This window comes from Ambystoma mexicanum, chromosome 3p (assembly GCF_040938575.1).
Source record: "Ambystoma mexicanum isolate Mex_15411 chromosome 3p, UKY_AmexF1_1, whole genome shotgun sequence".
Lineage (NCBI taxonomy): Eukaryota > Metazoa > Chordata > Amphibia > Caudata > Ambystomatidae > Ambystoma > Ambystoma mexicanum.
In genome coordinates, this window is record NC_090925.1 from 1,257,900,110 (window position 1) to 1,257,921,120 (window position 21,011).

General features: G+C 47.1%; 1 protein-coding gene across 1 annotated transcript in view; it reads left to right on the forward strand.

The window, feature by feature from the left end:
- The first annotated feature begins 204 nt into the window (after positions 1-204).
- Positions 205-21,011, forward strand: part of LOC138580055 (guanylyl cyclase C-like) — a 493,661-nt gene continuing 472,854 nt past the window's right edge. Inside the window, exons 1-2 of the mRNA XM_069650291.1 lie at positions 205-260; positions 10,116-10,331. Of these exons, the coding sequence (XP_069506392.1) occupies positions 205-260; positions 10,116-10,331 (272 nt within the window). The remainder of the gene's footprint in view (positions 261-10,115; positions 10,332-21,011) is intronic.

Below are 21,011 nucleotides of genomic sequence, written 5' to 3' on the forward strand. Positions count from 1 at the left end.
GTTATGGTCGTTTTTTATCACATCACCCTACAGTATAGGGAATGGCACTTAAGGCCTAGTCCTACCTACAGGTGCAGATTTGGTGGCAACCAACCCCAAGAGACAACAGAGGAGACCCTTCAGAAGAAGCAGGTTTGAGAACCGGCGGCCCTGAGAGGAGATGCATCACAGCTGGATTCAGCCCCAATGGAAGTCAATGGGAATATGCGGTTAAAAGCAGACTACAAAAGAAACACCCAAGGACAGTGGGAATCCCTGAGGTAAAGTATTAAGAATAACCCACAAACCCAGGGCCCAGATATAGGTACCTATGTAGATGGCTCCCAAAAAGTCAGTTCAGGATGCTCCATACTATCCTGTGAGTACAAGTCTTTTTAGGTGCGGTTCACAGGATTCAAACCGGAGAGGGACTTGAACCCTGGACCAATGACGCAGCAGATGGGGGAAAAGAACAATTGCCTTTCCTAGGAGTGGAACTCTCAAGTCAGAAGAAAACGCATCATGGTGGAGGAATAACAGGAAGACTACAGTGGGGACGACCCACGACTTTCCAGTTATGCGGCTGTAACAGGGCATTGGAATCTCAATACCCTTCCAGGCGACAGCAGCTTCCAACACAAAGGCGGGAAGACCACAGCAGTAAAATGGGTAATCGACTGTAAAATGGCCTGGCGATGGTACTGGCAAGGAAAGCCTAGCGCAGCCAATGATGGTGGCCAGAAGGACGACGGGGAGGCTCAGAAAGGACATACAGCAATCAAATAGGGGAACCAGAGATCAGCACAGTACAACAGGTCCAGCCAATACGGACAGATCTGGTTCATTAAATGTGCTGATGGGCCAGAAATTGTGATAATCCTCCTGCTGGCAAGTATACTGCTTACATTCCAAGAAAATATGGCCAGAATTGATTGTAGGAGAAGGGTCTCCCCTATAAATACTGAAATTCACTGGGGCTGGCCAAGCCAGCCCACCAATGTCACTCAATGGCTAAAAACAAAGGATTAGGTGGATTAGGAGGAATTAAATACATTGGTACCCTGATGACTACGCACAAGGTGCATTGGGCTTCCGACACAGTAAAATCAGCTTGCATCACTGGTGAACCCAGATGTAAACTACAGCTGCCACCAGCCTACTCCTTAAAACCAACAGTTTAGGGTGGCAAACGGGGAGCTTAGAAAGCACCCCTGTCCTGGGAGTCTTAGGGGATACAATGGAACCATATATTTGAGATTCTAAAAGGGTTGCAGTGGCAATAGAATTCCATCTGGCCACCGAACAGATCAGATTACAAAACATAGTCATGGGAAAATGCAAAAGGTCAAGGGGTCCATAAAAAGTACCTACAAAATTTCCGAAAATGGAATTCAGTCTAATCAAAGGGAATTTAGTTGTTATGGTATTTGTTCAGCAGAAAGCCCACTTTTTGCCTTATGAGGTAGCCCGCTTCAGTTTTTGCTGGAATTTGTACTTTAATTTGTCCTCACAGCCTGGCTAAATCAAAAGGCCAACAGTCTCTTTTGTGTGCTCTCCCTTAAGAGTCCATATGACTCCTAAGGGAAGAAGGCACCCCATAGTGTCCCAGAGAGGGCATACCCTTTCTCTCAGTCACATGGCTTGCCTCGAGGTAGATTTTGCTTTGTGGAAAATGGCTCCACTTGGTGGTAACTACGTTACATGGCTGGGTCCTTTTGACCCCCCCCCCCGGCCCCAAACCTCCATTTCACAAAATGGAGGTTGTCTTTGTTTGCATTAAAGACCTAAGGGGTTCACATGCCATGACTATCAACTTTGACCCCTGCATGCCTGTATCCCAGAACTGGGGGCTGTACTCACCCTGAAACCTGTTCTTATTGGCATATTCAAATGCCTGTCTGAGATCATGTGGATTCACCACCTTTGTGTGAGAGCTCTTCCTTGGTGTATAGGTGAATCTGGATGGACGGCCAGCCGCTGTTTGAAAGGCACTCAGTTTGAACGATGCTAGGTGTGTGATTGAGTGCTGTGTTCACTCACTGCATTCAGAGGGGAATATAAACAGACACTGAATCACCTTATCCACTGCTGGAACTCAGTGTCTGCACTCCTGCAAGGCTCTGCTGCTCGAGGAAGGACCAAAGCTCTACACCAGCACCCTAGAATCAGACAGCAAATGTACGCTTCTCAAGAAGACCCGAAGAAACAGACTGCATCGCTTCTTCTCCTGGATCCCGTGGGAACAAATGGATCATTGCTCCTACTAAATATCCTCATCTATCTGTAGCTCCCAACCATGCCTGCATCGCCAGGTCCAGAAGTGGAAACCCCTTCTCCTCCAGAAACCTGAGGAATATGTCTTTTACACAAGAGTTACCTCATCCCAGGACATCAGACAAGTGCCCTGGTTGCATCTCCCAACTCTGGGTAGCTCAGAGACCTGTGATGCCCTTTGTCCTACAATCATGCTACCAAACTCTCCTCCCAGTCCTCCTTCCAAGGTTGGGCCCTCTTCAGTGTGGCTTCTCCAGAAAACCTTCAATAATACTTCTTCCCTAGCATCTTCTGAAGATGATCACAGCCTCGCAAACAGAATGCTGTGCCAGAGGGTGAGGAAGGAACCTTGCACTGCCAACTACAGCCAACTTCAGCTTTCTCACCTTTCAGCTCGCCTGACTTGGACTTTAAACCTTAATCTTCAATAATCACTCTGAAAGGGTCTTGGGGTCCTTCCTGCACCAGGGGTTAATTGCTGGAACCTACAGTGGTCGCCAAACAATCTGCACAGTGACCACCTCTGGAAACTGCAAAAAAACACCTGCTGCAGGACTACTTTTTGGAGCCAGGGTATTGGTCTCATGACCCACTGATGTTGCTGGCCAGTCCTTTCCCGACTTGACTCTTGTTCTCTATCCCCTACCCCTATCCCCCTTCATTGCCAAGGAGTTTCTCTGGCCTAAACTGCACCAGAACTCAAGAAACTGCTCCTGACACTTTCATAGATGGTCATTTTACCACAAAAGACTGCACAAATCCACACAACTGGTCCCACTTGATCACTTAGCAAAATTTCTGGCCCAACTAGGAAAAACGTTTTAATTACCTGTGATTGTATTTTGTCTTCTAGGAAAGACTCCTCATAAATTCTTAAGAACTCTTTAAAACTTTTGCTACTTACCTGTTAAAGAGTTGTACATTTATTTTGTAAATTTAACTTACCTGTTTAGTGTTATATGCCTGGCCGTTTCATATAAAGAATATATTTCTGTAAAAATATAGTGTTTCGACAGTAACTTATTTGGTTCTTTTGCAAAATGTGTTCTGTACATGTTAAACATACTGATTCGACAGCTTCAAGGGGAAATGGCATTCCATTGCGCTCAAAGGCCCTTCTGGAGAAAATGGCTTCTTTGTGTTTTTGGAAAAGATCATGTGTAGTATCTGTCCTTATAAGTGCATGCTACATATACTTTGAGGCAATTGGCTAGGCCGGGGCCTTCAGTCTTACCCTTTTAAGACTCAGGGTCTAGACTGCACACTGAAATATGTTGTGAGCCTGGGTGTCAAACATGCAAGGTGGCAGCGAGGCGTGTCCTAAACGCACATAGCAAGGTGCAGTTTGGGATGAACATGCGTGGAGAGTATGCTTTGAGCGGTTGAGAGTCCCGCGAAGTACAGGTACATGAGCGCCATCCTTAGGTATCAACGAGGCTATGAACACCTAGTGCCCAGAGGTGAGTGAAGGTAAGGCCGCAGCCAGAATAATTCCCTATACGAGGAATGGCAGACGCAAGCTTTGACCAAACAATGAACTGAAACATTCCTTGGCAACAAACAGGTGTTTAGTAAAGGTAAAGTTATAACAGTGATTAAATGCTCCTCTACAAAACGTTGTGCCCAAAAATACTTAACCTGCTAGTGTTATTATAAATACAAATAAAAAAAAAAACAGGCAAACCTGTTTTGCGCTTATGTACGAAACACTTTATTGCATATTTGATAGTAGAAGAACAAGTACAGATTGGCCTACTAATCCAATGGGTTTTTGAGATGCAATGTTTGATACTGATTCAAGTTAATCAATGTTGGATAATGCAACACAAATCATGATTGCAAGCAAAGGTTACTGGAATTGTGACCAAGGAAACATAGGATCCGGATTAGCAGGTTCATCTGTACTTGCTTTTCTTCACATCAATCACGATTGAATATGGAATAACAATGTTTTATGCATCAGCGCAAAAACAGGTGTAACTGTATGGTTTTGAAACATGGCTAAAAAAAGCACCTGTACCGATGGGGCCATGATGACCAGAGCAGGCGTAGAACAGAGCACAGGCGAGCAGCCGGTATCTGCCAATGTTGCCATGGGCAGAGATGTTTGCAAACTCTCCCGAACTGACACCTTACCTGTACAGCATTAGTGTGACTTGTGCAACCAAGGGGACTATGTGGGAGGAATGTGTGGGAGATGGGGTGTCGCGGAGTAGACTACAAAAAGACCAGTGTAGATATCCGGGGTGGACACGCAGGTGAGCAGAGCCTAGAGCTGGGAGAACGCCACCAACCCCCCCCACAGTTAAGGATGACTTCAATATAGGATATGCCAAGAAAAAGTCTCATCCACTGGTTCTTTGCAGAACAGATCCCTATGTTTTCACATTTTTGGAGTTTCAATCAATGTTACCCCGGTCCTAGTGTACCCTAATTGTTCATGCGCTGTGGAGGTGATGCTGCATATAGGCAGCATGTTGCAGCAGGTTCCAGTGTGGGTTCTAGACTGGATTGAGCCAATATGTTCAGATTCATTTTCGCCACAGGGACGTCAATTAGCGAAATGCCAAGTGTATGGATTGTGAAGCGCTGCAATGTGGTTCCTCTTGTGTGTACACTGACCGAGGAAGCCGCAGGGAACTTGACTTGAGGGGGAGCAAGAAGGGGCCAGTAGCACCACATTGTAGAACTTCATGATCCCATGCACGTTAGTCCCAAATCCACCATGCAGAAACTACAACCCTTTATCCAGAGTGGGAGAACCCCCAAAGAAGACCAGAGCCAAAATGAATGAAATGGAACTGGATGCCTTCATGGTGCCCAGGCAATGTGTAGGATCACCCCACATAGTGAAGCAAGCTTCATGCATGATTTACTGAATCAAGCCCTTCGGTGCCTCCCTAGCCTCACGAATAGGGCACAGAGCCTCATTATTTGTGTAATCTGAACTTGTTTATCCAGCTCTGTGTCCCATAGGACAACAGGTTGTCTACTCGAGCTCAGATTATGTGCTTATGGTCGTTCCACAATGTGTAAACCTCTATCCTTATCTCAGGGCAGGAAAGGGAATGCCTTTTGCACCCTACTAGCTAACGGTTGCTATCAGAATAACCATCGAAGTGGCTACAAGCTAGTTGCCTTTTAATCTTGGTGTCCTGAATTCAACTAAGTGTTTGTTGTCCCTAAAGTAAAAGAGTGCGTCTCTCAGTCCTAGGATGGAATAGTTAAGGATGCACCAATCACATGTCTGCCTTTCCATACATTCTAGGGATCTGTTAAAATATCGAATTTTCTTCTGCAATGTGGCGGGAGACCCCCACGGCCCCTCCTACATTCCTCACATTTTAATAAATACCCCAAGCCTCTTCTATTTTTTAGTTTAAATTCGTCGTTTTCAATTCAAGGTGTTCTACCTTGCAGTAAGTATGTATGTTAAAATTTCGAAACGAGAAATGATCGCATCTTTTTTTCTTCTCCACCCCCCAACTTACTATTCCCCTTGTCCCCCAACCCCTATATTTCTTAAAAATGTCCCCAAATTTGAATAAATAACTGCAAAAAAAATATGGTTATTTCTCCTTTCAAAATGTTTCTGGCGACTTTTTCGGTGGATTCCAGCAGCAATGGTCTACGATATTTTGCAGTGATGCCGATTCTAGCAGTGGCACCGTCATTTTGAATCACCAGTACAGGCAAATGCCTGGTAAGATCCACTGTGTCTCTTGCTGGACTGATCATTGGGTACTAGCGATATGCAGGCCATTCTCCTTCTGCACCCCCAGGACTAGTGGAGAGACATTCCATCCCTTGGAGATCAGGACCTGCCACCGGAGCCGATTTGAGTGACTCGAAGCCCGGCAGCTGTATCCCCAGCTATAGACCAGAAAAGAGAATGGGAGTATTGAAATAATGGGCCTCATTCCGAGTCCGGCGCTAACCAATGGCGGTAGTAGCGCCTTGGTCGGCACCGGACCCGTACCGGCACCGCCCTGGTGGAATGGGAAATTACTGCCCTATTCCGAGTTGACCAGGGCGGTAATTTGCCATTCCCCAGGGCCCTTCCCCATTCCCAAATGAGCCGCCATAGGACTCAATGGGAATGGAGAAATTGCAAATAACGGTGACCGTACTTTACGGTCACCGTTATTGGCAAAAAATCCCCTTTGCGCCCTCGTCCCTAACGCCTGCTAAAAGCAGGCGTTAAGAACGAGGGCGCAAAGGGAACTCGGAATGTGGCGGTAAGGGATTACCGGCACCGGTCTCGTTAACAGTGACCGGTATCCCTTACCGCCATACTCGGAATGAGGCCCAATGTCTCTATGGAAGGTTTGGTAGAGAGCACCTCACCAATGAAGAACCACATTCCCTGGCTCTGTACTTGTTAGCACATGAGGGAGTGCTGAGGTTTAACCTTTCTGGCATAAGGTATTACTGTAGAGCTGGGGCACTAGTCATCTGGCAACCATCCAAAATGGAATTTGAGGTAGGTTTGTGAGCACCATAACCAAGTAAGGGTTGCAAAGGTAATTGTGATAGAATGCCATTTAGTGGGGGATGGATAGTCCAAGTTTTTTAAAATTTTAATTAAAATAATGTGGGTAATTCTGTTTCTGAAAGGCATTTCTGCTAATCAGACCCCCTTTCATAAGTAGTCCATAAAAATATGTTTTAGTGCAAGCATGTGCCTTTGCTGAGATAGTCTACTGACACTCTCATCTTCAGCCCTGCATTGGTGCAGGGCAGGTTCAAAGGTTGCATGTACTTTCCTCAGTGTTTCTGAAATTGACAGCAGACAAAGGCAGCGTTTTAACTGTCTGCCCTGCTGGGACAAATTATAATTGTGTAACCTAGTCAGCTTGGAGACTCGTTCAACTTTAAATATAAGCCACGCCTGGCTGTGGCATGGTGGCTACTAGAGTCACACTATTATGCAGCCACAGTAGTTTGATATCATACGGATCTATGTTATCTCTGCGACCACACATAATTGCGACGGCCGATAAGGGTGACTTTTTAAAATAAATGTTTTCATTAAACCCCCTTTACACCACATAGATATGCAGGGGGAGACCCCGAGCAGTCTCCCCTTATTACCATAAAATCCCATACCCCCCCACATATATATGTGGTGTAAAGGGGGAGTTTAAAAAGAAAAGTCGGGCATTTCGGCCGTCGCAATTGTGAGGGCGACATTTTGGCCCATTTCCATATCATACTAGTGTCAGCTCTGTGAGCACGACTCCAGTTATGACATGGCTGTTGTGCATTAAACATCTGGCCCGGATGTCTTCTCAACTGCCACTTAGGACAATAGCCAGAAAGCTGTCTCTTTGATTCTCCTGTAGGAAGGGCAACAGCTTTCTCCAATAAACAGGAACCCTCTCCATGAGATACCATGTGTGTCATTGTTTCAAAAGCAGCCCTCACATAACAAGGCCACACTCACAACAGAGAGCGAGCCATAGGAGTACCTTTGAAATCAACAGACATGGGAAGAGGCAGAGCTAGAGTAGCCAGAGGAGAGAGTTAAGCTGAGAGAGAGGTTTCCCCATTTGGCTTCTGCAAGCGGTCTCTACAACTTCCTGTCCCTCCCATTTCCTGCTGGCCCATTTCCCCATGGACAAGGCATTGTGGGGATGATGTCAGAAGGCATTGGGCATTTGTTACAGCAGCCTTGATTGGACCTCTTACTGCAGGCTTGCTTTGGACCAATCCCCTTTGAAATGTGGCCGCCTTCCTTGAGTTAGTTTTGAACTCTCAGGACAAGAAGGATTCACTGCACCGCCATTGGAAATACAGTCCATTCCAAAGTCCTCTTGCGGAGAGGTGAGGACAGAAGGCATCAAAAGTAGAGGCAAGTTCTGCTCTGTAAGCATCCCCAGGGAACAGTGGAGTATACTGCTGTGAACCAAGGCCTTGCCTCATCATGGTGGTTGCACTTGAACCGAGATCCTGCTCACTGGAGGTGAAAGACACCCTGTATGTGTGCACCAACTTACTGGAGTGGAAATGCAAAATTGAAGGACTTCCCTTGTCCTGAAATCCCTTGATTGGGCCTCCCAGTATCCTAGAAGTCCAGAAACAGCTTGGACCCTGTTTCATTGCCTTGAGACATCTGTCAGCCAACTTAACGATGCACACCGCACTTTGAGCTGCTACAGGTTCCATGGTGCTGCTTTTGATGTTCTCTAAACCTTTAAACCTCTTGCTGCATTTTGAGCCATCCAGAAGCCGGCTCGACCCATTTCTGTGGACTACATTAATCACCAGCTGACCTTGGAATCAACTGACTCGAACACCAACTCGATCTGCTTTAAGCCTCAGACTCACCCATCTGAAATGCTGACCAAACCCAGGAGAAGCATTGTCTCGCTGCTGACTCAACCACCGCTCCAAACTGTTGGAAGACTTTGACTTGCATGTCACAAATACCAACACAACTACACAGAAGGCCGCATATCAGACTGACCCGATACTGGCTCACCAGTGAGAGAGCACAACTCAAAATGTCTCAACGTTGACTCAACCTCAGCAAAAACATACAGAAGCCCAGCTCAACTCTGTTGAGCACCCAAAGACAAGATCTGAGTTGACATTCTGTTAAGTCTCTTACCTGAACTTCGCTGCTTACCAACGCAAAGTTCCCCTCCGCATCAAGGTTCTGCATTATCTATGTTTCATTTACAGGGATAGTTTTTAGTGTTTTTAATTAGTTTGCATTGATTGTTTTACTAAAGTTTCTATTTTTCTAGAACCTTGATTTGACAGTCTTGTATTTTGGATCTATTGTAATAAAGCCGTTTGGGTTGCCACAGTTATCAGGTCAGACGCCTACTAAAGCTTCTATCCTGCGGTAGGCCCACGTTAACAAAAGAAGCGAAGGAGCTGTACCCATCAAGCTGAACCTGATGGGAATACTACTGCTTTAGTAGTAGCGTGAAGCTGAGAAGGTGGTTTAGCCACTACTCATCCCTGCTTTCCTGCAGAGTAGTAGGCATTTCTTCACAAAAGGAAGCAGTATATTTTGTATCTGCCGCTGGTTGCCCCTGACCAAAGCCAATCTGGCACGTCTCAAAGACGCTAACAATTCGTTCCAGAAGTGCTGCACTGCTTTCACAAGCACCTGTTGCTAAAATGTACTGCTTGTGATTGGCCGGGATCTTAGAGCTGTGTTTGTGAAGGTCGTATGCATGACCATGAGTCCTGTTGTCTAGAAGAGAACCCGTTGTGAAGTGGATTTTGTTGCATCATCTACTTTTGTTGGCCTCTTTTCTTAGCCCCCTCTCCCGCTGAGTGCTTTGGCTATTGTTGCCCCAGCATCCACATGAGGCTCCACTTCAAGTCCTGACCGGCCTCCAATGCTCATCAGTCTCCCAAGCTCTGGGCAAGGGACCTGCTCCCACTTGCAAGACAAGACAACATATCTTCTCTTGACCTAGTAGTTGCCTATGCCAACACACCCATTCTGGAGGCCCCCTCACACCCGCTTCAGAATATTGTTACCACAGATGAGTGCTCCATGGACCGGTACTTACTATAGAAACTAACTTAATTTATTTCTCGTTACCTTAATTATTTTTAATCCATGAAGGTTTTGTGTCTAAATTCCTTTCATTCGTATATACACTATTCCATGGAGCTTTCGTTGTATAGCAACTTGGCCCTGGGACTTCCACCAGTGCTATAAGGTAAGGCAAGGGCAGTTCGAGGAGACTAGTTGACTTGCTTAGCTCTGAGAGACGCCTAATAGGATATTGTGCGAATGCAACAGAAGCACTTCTAGCCCCTAGACATTCGCATCTCCCTCTCCTGAAATCCTGGAACGGTTTCCCACTCACATTTCCTTTCATTCCTTCCTTTAGCCTTGATGCCAAGAAAGGTGTCCCTCTGATCTCAGCTGGAAGCTTCGGTTTATCCTGTGACTTCCAGACGAACCTCACTCGACTCCTGATTCCAGCCAGAAAGCTGACCTATTTCTTTTACGAGCTCTGGCAGTACAGTGACCTGGGCGTCAAGCCCTACAAGTGGGAGACGGTCTACATCTACAAGAAGCCGGAGAACTCGGAGGAGTGCATGTGGTAAGAGTCCCAGTTGTGTCAGCCCAAGTGGCATAGCCTTTCTAAGGAGGGAGCATAGAAAGGGTTGGTGGTTATCCAGCTTTTCTCAGGTTTCCACAGATAAGCACCCCGCTCCCCCACCAAGTCCAGTCCCGATGTGCCAAATCCATGCCGTGTCTTTAGGATATTCACATGGAATACATTTCAGCACAGTTCATGAGAATAGGAATACTTTATATTGAAAACCCGGTGTGGTTGCGGCTCTCATGGCTCAGGCTTAGATGTCCGGCCTACATTTTCCATTGGTGTCAATGCATCCGGAAGGATTTATCTTACTCTGAACCCTTTACCGGCAGCTTTGCTGAGTCCGGACCAGGAGCCTCAGCTTTGACTTCCCAGAGCCCAGTATCCCCTGCCCTGTTGCCATCCGGTTTCTGTGCTTGCTGTCACGCTACCCCCGGCAAGTGACCTGCTATGTGATGCGGGGTGATGCGCCACTGCCCCCTGATCTGCCTGTGCCATGTGTTTGGCTGCAAATCTAATGCCCCTTGTGCCTCTCCCTGCAGTGGCGTGTCCAGACTCTTTTGACTGGAGTGGCCCAAATGGGGCACTGACTTATGCAGGGGTGGCATGAAGTACGAGTGCACACACACATAATGATCATAGTTTAGGATAGTGGGTGGCCAATCAGATTCCAGGGGTAGCACGTGCCACCCCAGGCCACTCCCTGGACACTCCACTATCTCCCCCTGGTCACCACACACCTTCACCATCACCGTTAAATTAACTGTCACGCGATTGCTACTTTACATGGAACCTCCTTGTCCCTTGACCCGTTTCACACATGCAAATACATGATTACCTGGTCACATGCTCTCTACAGTCCTGACTTGTGGCTCGTTCTGTTTTTTTACCTGCTACCCCAAGGTCCTTTGGCTATATCCGACATAAAGCTGAAGTTTTGCTCCCCATGTCTTTCAACAATTACTGAGGAAAGGCAAGGAACACCTGAGGCTTGTTTTGAAAATAAATGTATGTAGTGGGTTTTTTGTCCATCGAAGTGAAACTTGAATTGTGCGTTTACACATAGGTGTAGGGTAAGGCAATGTCGCACTTTCATTTTTATTTCTATTTCTATTGAGCCATGTTTGCAGGTGCAATGGCCTGAGAGGTTTCTAAGCGCTCCGATGATTGCCCCAATATAATGTTTTATTTTGCTAGTTTTTTGTTGAGACTAAAACTACATAATATCAGTTGTAACTTGACTTTCCTTGAAATGTTTTAGTTGGTGCACTGTTTTAACATGCTTTAAATGTTTATTTCATTTTTTAAAGGGTACTTTTTCTGGAGGTTGCTGACATTTTTCATTCATTCGTGAAAGTGACTAAGTCTAAGTCTATGTTATGTGGCGGATGGTGACATTTTTAACCGGAGGGTTGTAAATGGATGTACCTTATGTGCGAGAGCGACCAAGCACAGCCCCCATGAGAACATTTGTAAAATAATGAGTTAAAACGGTGCATTTTACAGCACTGTCTGTGAAGAATTTAATAAAAAAACTTGCATTGTGTATGGCAGCACAGGAATAACCCACTAAATGCAAGTTAGCAACAGTGCATAGGACCATTTTCCAATGAATTTTCATTATGCCTTTGCCCTCACCATATGCTAGTATATACAACATGTTCATACTGGCTATGCCGTATATATCAATGCATGATGCACTAGTATATGCTCCCACCATCATCCCCCCTCCAGCTCTAAGAGCAGAGGAGCACTTCTGTGCACCAAACACCTGTCTCCTCACACGCTCACCCCCACCCGAACTCATCAACATCCACCCTCCCCCAGCATCTATTGAGAACAATCCCACACTCCCCATCCAGACACCCCGCCCAATATCAAACTCACAATCCAGAGGAGCTCTCTGGTGCTCCAAACATCGTGAGTCGCCCTCCTCTACCACACCACCCTTCTGCCCACTGAGGAACACCCCATCCTCTCAACCTACCTCCCATGCCGCTCTCTCCGGTCCCCTCAGTCTCTACTCGACCCCCACCCACAGACCCACCCCTTCATATCCCTTCCCTTCTCTGAAAGTGCCACGTCTCTCCCTCTCTAGAATGGTAGCTTCAACCCCTTCCTCCTCTGACGCTTCTGCCCTCTCCCACACTCGTATGGCACTAAAACCCACAAAAATCCGAAAGAGTGTCTGGTCCTCTCCCTCATCCCTCCATACATCATCACTTCTCCATTGGTCCAACCTCCCAGCCTCTCCCACCCCTGCTTTCAGACCCTCCCCTCCTTCTTCTCCCAGTCTCCACCCTCTTGCTCTTGACTTCTCACCCAATACACCGAAACCCCCAGAGCCCTCCAGACTCAAACTAGAGGCAAACCCGTCTAAACCCCCACACCTCAGGTGATCCACCCACCATCTTCCCAACTCCCCCTAATGCCCCACTCCTCGTCTTTCACATACCTACCACTGCCCACCTACTCTTCCCGCCCCCCCATCGTCGTAACCCTCTCACCCAACACTCAAACCTCGCAGACATCCAGCTCTTCCTCTACCCCCCCAGCCAGTCTCTACCACCCAGAATGATCCCACCACATCCCCCTCCTCAACAGCAACCCATGTCCACCGAGCACTCCCTGCGATGAGCGTCACGAAAACCACCTCCCCTCACGAAGTCACAAGCATCCACTTTAATGCCCGCTCTGTTGCAAAAAACAGACACAGCATCTTTGACCTCCTATCGTCTAAAAATCCTGACCTCATTTTCATCACTGAAACCTGGTTCTCTGATGGTTTTGCTCCAGTTGCGCACAAGGCCTTCCCCCCTGGCTACTCGTTTCTCACCCACAATAGACCCTCCATCCAGAGGTGGCGGAGTGGCAATCCTCCACAAATCCCATTTCACCATCCCACGAATCCCAGGCATACAACACATCCTGTGATTCCATGCTGGTAAAACTCTCACTATCATCGACATTCACCCACAGCTTCCTACTCGTCTGCAGACGCCATGGATATGACAGACATTTCGCCAACAACCTATGTGACTCAATAACTACCATTCAGGTTAATTACCCACCTCTTACTCTTCTGGGAGATTTCAATATCTGTTTTGATATGCCCAACAACCTCATGACCCACCCACTGGTTGACAGTCTTGATGCACTCAACCTCTCCCAACATACCACTGGTCCAAGCCACTCAGGTGGGCACATCCTTAATGCGATTTTCAGCTCCTATGACCTGGTTTATATATCCAGTCCCAAACCTCTTATATCGTCAGACTACCTTGCCATCCCTTTCTCTATCCACACTCCTGCCCCTCCTCCTACAGCTCCCCCTACCACCACCCTTGATCTCAAATGCTGGAACAAAGTCAAGGTACTCCCTGTCCTAGCCGAAGCCCTGCTACTCGGTCCTCCTGCAACGCTGCCTGGTTTTAGAACCTTAACCATCGACTCCTGGATTAAGGAATCACTAATTCCTCTCACCCCCTCGTGCTCCGCAACCTCATGCGAAGGACCGTCCCCCAAATGGTTCACGCCCCACCTGAGGACTGACAAAAAAAATATAACTCTATTGAACGCAAATGGCAAGCAACTAAAACCAATCTCAGCAGATCCATGTTCGCCCTCCACCACCATAATTACAAATCCGAGATTCGAAAGGCTAAAAAAGCCTATTACAATAAACAAATTCTGAACTGAGGCAGCAACAGCAAAGAACTCCACAAGATCATCTATGAATTCGTAAAACCTACCTGCACCTCTGCCCAATCCACTTCCACACAATCACTCTGCGACTCCCTCTCGCTACATTTCTACAACACAGCACTTTACAGGATGGCAACCCTTAACACAAAATTGTCCTCGCTCACCACCTACCCTACACCAACCCCTCGTGATCCCACTCCAGCAACACCCACTTATCAAACCTTCGATTCTTTCAAACCCATCTCCAGAGACAAGTTCCATGACCTATTATCAGCCAGCAGACCTTCCATGTTGCCCCTAGCCCTGCCTCTCTCCTGAAGGAAATTTGCAAGAACCATACGAAATGACTCCCTCACCATGGCATCTTCCCTGAAGCCTTTAAAATAGCGCATGTCAAGCCACTTCTAAAAAGGCATCCATTGAACCCCTCGACCCTAAGAATTACAGGGAAATCTCCAACACCAGATTTCTCGCAAAACTCATTGACCGGGCTGCATACTCGCAGCTCAACTCCTTTGTAGAATCCAACAAACTCCTCGACCCCGCATAATCAGGCTTCAGACCGCGACATGGAACAGAAACCACTCTGATCTCGATCTGGGATGATCTCAAGGTCACGGCAGACTCTGAGGGCTGTGCAGCACTGATTTTCCCTGATCTCTCTGCAGCCTTTGACACTGTTAACCATTCAATCCTCCTTGACCGCCTCCACTCCCTAGGAATCCATGGCTCAGCACTCAAAGGGATTGCCTCTTTCCTCAGCAACAGGAAACAAATCGCCCTCCTCTCCCTCTTTGTGTCTACTGCTCACCCAGTGAACACTGGAGTACCCCAAGGCGCATGCCCCTCTGCTATCATCTTCAACCTCTATCTGACCACTCTACCAGGAATCATCCGTGCACGCAATCTCTCCTGTTAAAACTACACTGACTAAACCCAAATCATCCTAAGAATTCCCAAGACAAACACTGACCCACCTCCAGACGGTGAACATTTTCTCAGTGATATTGACCGATGATTGACAAGTAACCACCTCCTCCTGAACCCCGACAAAACTGAAATCATGGTTTGCGGCAATACTGCCCTTCTCCCACATCCGCTTCCATGGCCCCCCACCATCGGCCCACCACCCCCTCCCTTTGATGTAGTCACAAACCTAGGCTGCGTGATGGTTTCTGTCCTAACCCTCTCCGCCAGATGAATAATGTTTCAAAATGCTGTCACTACCACCTCAAACTTCTTAGACGCATCTTTCCTTACCTCTCGTACTCCACCAGACTCACCGCTGTTATGTCTATTCTTATGTCGAGACTGGATTATGCCAACTCCCTTTACCTGGGAGCACCGGCATACCAACTCAATAAACTCCAAAGAGCCCAAAACGCTACTGCCAAACACCTCCTCGTCCTGGGACACAGATACCATGTCTCACCTGCTCTCTGAACACTGCACTGGCTCCCAGTCAGATGAAGAGCCACTTTCGAGACTATTTGCATTACCCACCGAGCAGTGCACAAGACCGGCCCAATGTACATAGAAGAGAAGCTAAAACCCTACCTCCCTTCTTGCACCCTAAGATCAAGCACTGCCCTCTTTCTAGTGATTCCAACCTCTAATTCTCTAAGGATCAGAGGATACGCCTTCTCAACCTTAGCCCCAACTCTGTGAAACTCACTCCCCCCTCATATTCGACACACCCAAGACTACATGACCTTCCACAAAGCTCTAAAAACCTGGCTCTTTCCATAAAACCCACTAAGACCATCTAAGGTGACTGAGACCTACAACCCGATGACAAATGTTCAATGAGATCAGGAGCAATGACGCCACTGAAAGCGGCAATTAAGTCACTAATAAGTTTACTCTGAACACAGCAATAAAAAAACGCGCACTTAAAATACGGGATACCGATCTCGTTAGATCATGACCCGACTCAGACACTCACCTCTCCTACCACTATGCTCAACTTCTACTCTACACCAACACACAATTAGAGCGCAGCTACACCCCTTAATCAATTCGGCCTAGCTGCTCACATACGAACAATACTCCATGAACACCTCAACATTGTAATAAAACACAGCTATACCCACGAAATTCGGGTCTAGCTGCACACATAAGCATCCTACACAGGCCTAACGCAGCCAAAACCCAGTCTTGGTGAACTCCATCCAGACTGCACACATTCAACTGATATCAAATACCACCACACCTAATGCTAGGATGCCGCTACCATCAGGCATTAGCATCAGCTGCAGACATAATCTGTGCACCCAAGCACCCTATTACACCCTACTCTCTCGACTGACCTGGACTGCAGTCCCCGAGGGTGTTCAACCTACCAGCGCTTTGAGGTCATACCAGTGATATATAGAGTGCTATATAAATGCCAAATGACATAAGATGACGTAGTATTACCATATTGGAACTCCCAGCCTGTAAAACATACCATGCTACAGAAAGAAAGTATATCCAGACTGGCTATACCAAGATAGTCCAGTGTAGCAAGTAATAACACTTATCATGTTTGCTTTGTCCATTGACACACAGTAACTGTGCATCAAGTGTCAAGAAAACAGAAGTGTTGGGTATGATTTTTGATGCACAGTTACTGTGCATCAAGGGTAAATGAAACATGATTAGTGTTAATATTACCAGGCTAGACTAGCCTACATTGAATGTAGGCCAGGGACAACACTTGTCATGTTTGATTTACTCTTAATACACTGTTATGTTACGTTATGCTATGGTATGTTATGCTTATTTATACCATGCACCGCTACCACCCAGTAATTATGCATCAAAGGTAAAGCAAAGATAAGCATTGTTATGTGGCTAGACTGGCCGACAGTCAATGTGGGATGGTCTAGCAAGGTAATAACACTTGCCATGTTTACTTTACCCTTTAAGTACAGTAACGGTCTGTGCTTCAAGTGTAAAGGAAATACAAGTGTTATTACATGGATAGACTGGTCTACATTCATTCAATGTAGGTCAGTCTAGCCAAATCATGTTTGCTTTACCCTTAATGGACAGTAACTGTTCAACATGGGTAAAGCACATGGGAAACTGTGCTGCCTGTCACTCAAGCGAGGCGGCAGTGTGTCGCTCAGGCAAGGGGTGACCCCCCTCTGCTCCTAGTGGTGGGCTGCAACTGTGTAAGGGTGAACTGGGGAAAAAACAGAAAAATGTGTTCAAACAAGAGTCGATTGATCACCTTCCTTGAACTGCATCTCCAGGTCTTGCCTTGGCCAGTGCCATCTTAACCCCTTTTGGGGCCCTGGGCATAGACATCTTTGGGGGCCCCCCTCCACCAAACCAAAGGAATTAACTGACCAAGAATATCCAGTCGCGCCCTCTGACCCATATGCTGCCTTGCAGCATTCAAAATTAGCATGTTTACTCCCCTTAAGTCCCCTTACCCTCTTCATTCTTGCTCTAATCAGAATGATAAACAAGTAGCATTTGAAGGCCAACATTATCAGTCTACAAAGAGGTTACTTGTGTTCTGGTATAGATACAGGATTTTTTTTATCAATAGAATCCAGCAAGGTATGCAGCCTGTATTAATGCAGGACTATATGTAAAAGGTACATGTAACCCAGAATAGACAGAGAACTCACATAAATTGCCTCAGAGAATACAAAAGTGCTCAAGCATGGATAGAGGAGACCAATTGGATTGGAAGGAAGGAGAAATCTACACATACCATACCATAGCATGTCTGTATCCACACAGACTGAGATAAGACGTGGGATATGGTTTTCAAATAGTGTTACCATTAGAGAGCAAAGGAACAAGTGATTGTGGTCTGTAATATATCAATGCTCACTATTATAGTGGAAGCAACCCTATAGCCAGTGAAACCATGAGTGAGGCTTTTGTGAAGATCATACCCTGAGAAGGAAATCACTTGGAAGGGCTGACAGTTTTGAAAGGTTTAGGGACTGGCAATATTGAGAGGTTCGGCAATACAAAATTAAATGAGATGCCCAGGATCACACATTGGTTAAGGGTCAGATTTGTGCCAACTCTGCAATTTATGCATTTGAACACTTTCTTTTCCAGTTCTTGGGATGAACTAAAACAATCTCATTTTATAAAACTGACCTAGAAAGTACACAAATCACATTACCAAACATGACCATTTAAAAAAAAAAACAAATTATTATAGAAGGGTGTTACGCCAAATGGGAATGATTCTAGCTTCATTCTCTCCATCATCAAGGGAAGTATTTAAGTACCAGCATATCAATCGATTTGATTTAACACTTTTAAACTGTGTTTTTCTTTCGCATTTTGAAGCTTTAAATACTTCCAAAACAATGGCTTGTGACATTGTCAATTATAAACATGCGTAAAAACCTTTTGACTTTTACAGCAAAACTTTTTTGTGGCAAACGAGCAGATCTTAACATATGCTTGCCCGAGGCCTTCAACACCTGGTCCACTCTGTTAGGCCCGGACTGGGCCTGTGAAAGGAGGACAGACACACCGAGTGGAAGGTAACTCTTTCTTTATTCAAATACATACATGGACTGACTCGCTTCTATTCCCTTCCCCTTTTATAACGTCCCTGCTCCCGTGACGTGTTCCCACGTGGTACAGGCTTCACCTCTTAAAGGGGACGCGGTCCCTGTAGCGGTGTTGGACCGTAACATCACCCCGGACAAAATGTCTTTGCGTCCGGATCAACATTCCTCAACTAATCTCGCGGGCTTCTTTATGGCCCGCTGTGGTCGAGCGCTGGTACCTTCATGAGGATCTTCTTCTGGTCTCTCCGTTCTCTTGGTCCGTGGTCGGGGGAAGAACTGAGGAGGCGTCCACAACGTGTCTCGCGCATCCACCGACATCATCTCAGGATCTGTGGGTTGAGGTTCTTCACGGCTGGTCGTTGGTGCCAGCTTGAACTTTGAGCAGTTCCTTGTCGTCTCTCTTTCTTCGTTTCCAGCGGTCACCATTGTTCCTTTCACAGCGGTGACTTGGAGCGTTTGAGGAGAGAATCGGGAGTCACTCTTTCTCGCCGTTGGCTGTTGGACTAAGACTTCGTCTCCTACTTGGAAGTCCTTCTGCTGAGCTCTCCGCCTTTCATTGGTTTGGGTGCAAGCTCGTTCTTTTCTCTGTGTGTCTCTCTCTATGAGTTGCATGTCGGGGTCCGGTCTGTTCATCGGGTGCTGAATGATCCTCGTGCGAACTTGGTATTTTACCATCAGTTCCGCTGGCGTCTTGTTTGTCGCTTCATGCGGCGTGTTCCTGTAGTCTCGGAGCATTCTGCACAGGGCTTGGTGGAGATCCACGTTTTCCAGCTTTGCTCTTTGTACTGTCTTTTTAATCGATGACATGAACCGCTCTGCCATTCCATTTGCTTGGGGCCAGAGGGGTGTTATTTTCTGGTGCTTAAACCCCAAATGTTTCGCCAACTTCGAGAAGTCATGACTACAGAAGGGGGGTCCATTATCAGATTTGATCACGTCCGGTATACCCCACTCGCTCACTACTTCATCAAAGATTGCCGCTACGTGTGCAAATGCTGTGGATGGTGATCTTTTGACGATGGGGAATCGTGAGTGTTCATCGATGAATAGGAGTAAATATTCTCCTGTTTCGAGGGGCCCGTAGAAGTCTACTGCGAGTTTTTCCCATGGGCGCTCTGGGATGTGTGTTGTTTGTAGGGGTGCAGGTGCTTCTTCTCTGGCTGTGCATTGGCAGGCCATGCAACTTCTCACCCATCGGTCGACTAAGGCGTCGAGATAGGGGAACCATACGTGTCGTCGCAGTTGGCGCTTGGTGTTGTCTGCGCCCCTGTGGCCTTCATGTGCCGTCCTGATGATTTCAGCTCTCAAGGCCGATGGGACTATTATTCTGCACCCTCTGAGAAGTATGGCGCCGTCGTGTACGGCTAGCTCTGAGTGGATCCTTGCAATCCTTTCCACTTCGTCTTGATTTGCTCCTGGGTGTGACGATAGTGCTCTCTTGTAGTCTTTCCATTTGTTGTGTTCAGTGAGTTCAATCGCCAGTGCCATGGATGGGTCTGCTGCTGTTGCGAGCGCTACCGTCTCGAGTGACATCGCCGGAGGTAGTGCGTTGTTAGTGACGTAGTTTATGTATTCTACATCACCTTGTCTTGGCGTTGACGTCCCAGAGGGGTGTCTCGACAGATAGTCTGCTGGATTATGCTCACCCCCCGGTCGGTGAATGATGTGATAATCATACTCTTGTAGCCGGATGCCCCACCGTTCTATCCTGGGGGGCATTTTTGTCCTTGGGTTTCCGAACAGCGACAGGAGGGCCTGGTGATCTGTGATGAGGGTGAACCGTTTCCCGATGACGAAGTTATGAAAGTGTTCACATGCCCATACTGCGGCCAGACTTTCCTTTTCCGCCTGGGAATATGCTGCCTCAGGGGGCGCGAGTGCTCTGCTGGCATACGCCACGATGTGTCGCGGGTGAGCGTCCTTGCCATTGGTCTGGGCAAGAATGGCCCCGAGACCTACCGGGCTCGCGTCGACCACGATTTCTGTGTGCCATTCTGGGTCGAAATAGGCCAGTTTCCGTGCCTCGGCCAAGGACAATTTTATGGAATCAAATGCTTCCTGGCACTCGGCGGTCCAGGCGAAGATCATGTCCTTTTGGAGCAGTTTCCGGAGGGGTTCCGTGATGGTGGCATAGTGGGGGATATATCGGGCGCAGTATCCGGCCATGCCCAGGAACGAGCGGACGTCGGCAATCTGTTTCGGAGCTTGCAGATCAAAGATGGTGGCCACTTTGTCGGGGTCCGGCGTCATCCCGTCAGCCGAGAAGATGTGACCGAAGAACTTTAACTTGCTTTTGCTGAATCTGCATTTCTCCACATTCAACGTGAGCCCTGCATCCTGAATGGCTTTGCACGTGGCTCGCAGGGCGGTGTCGTGCTCTTCTCGAGTGCGGCCGAACACTAGAATGTCATCGCTGTAGTTCAACGTGCCCTTGATT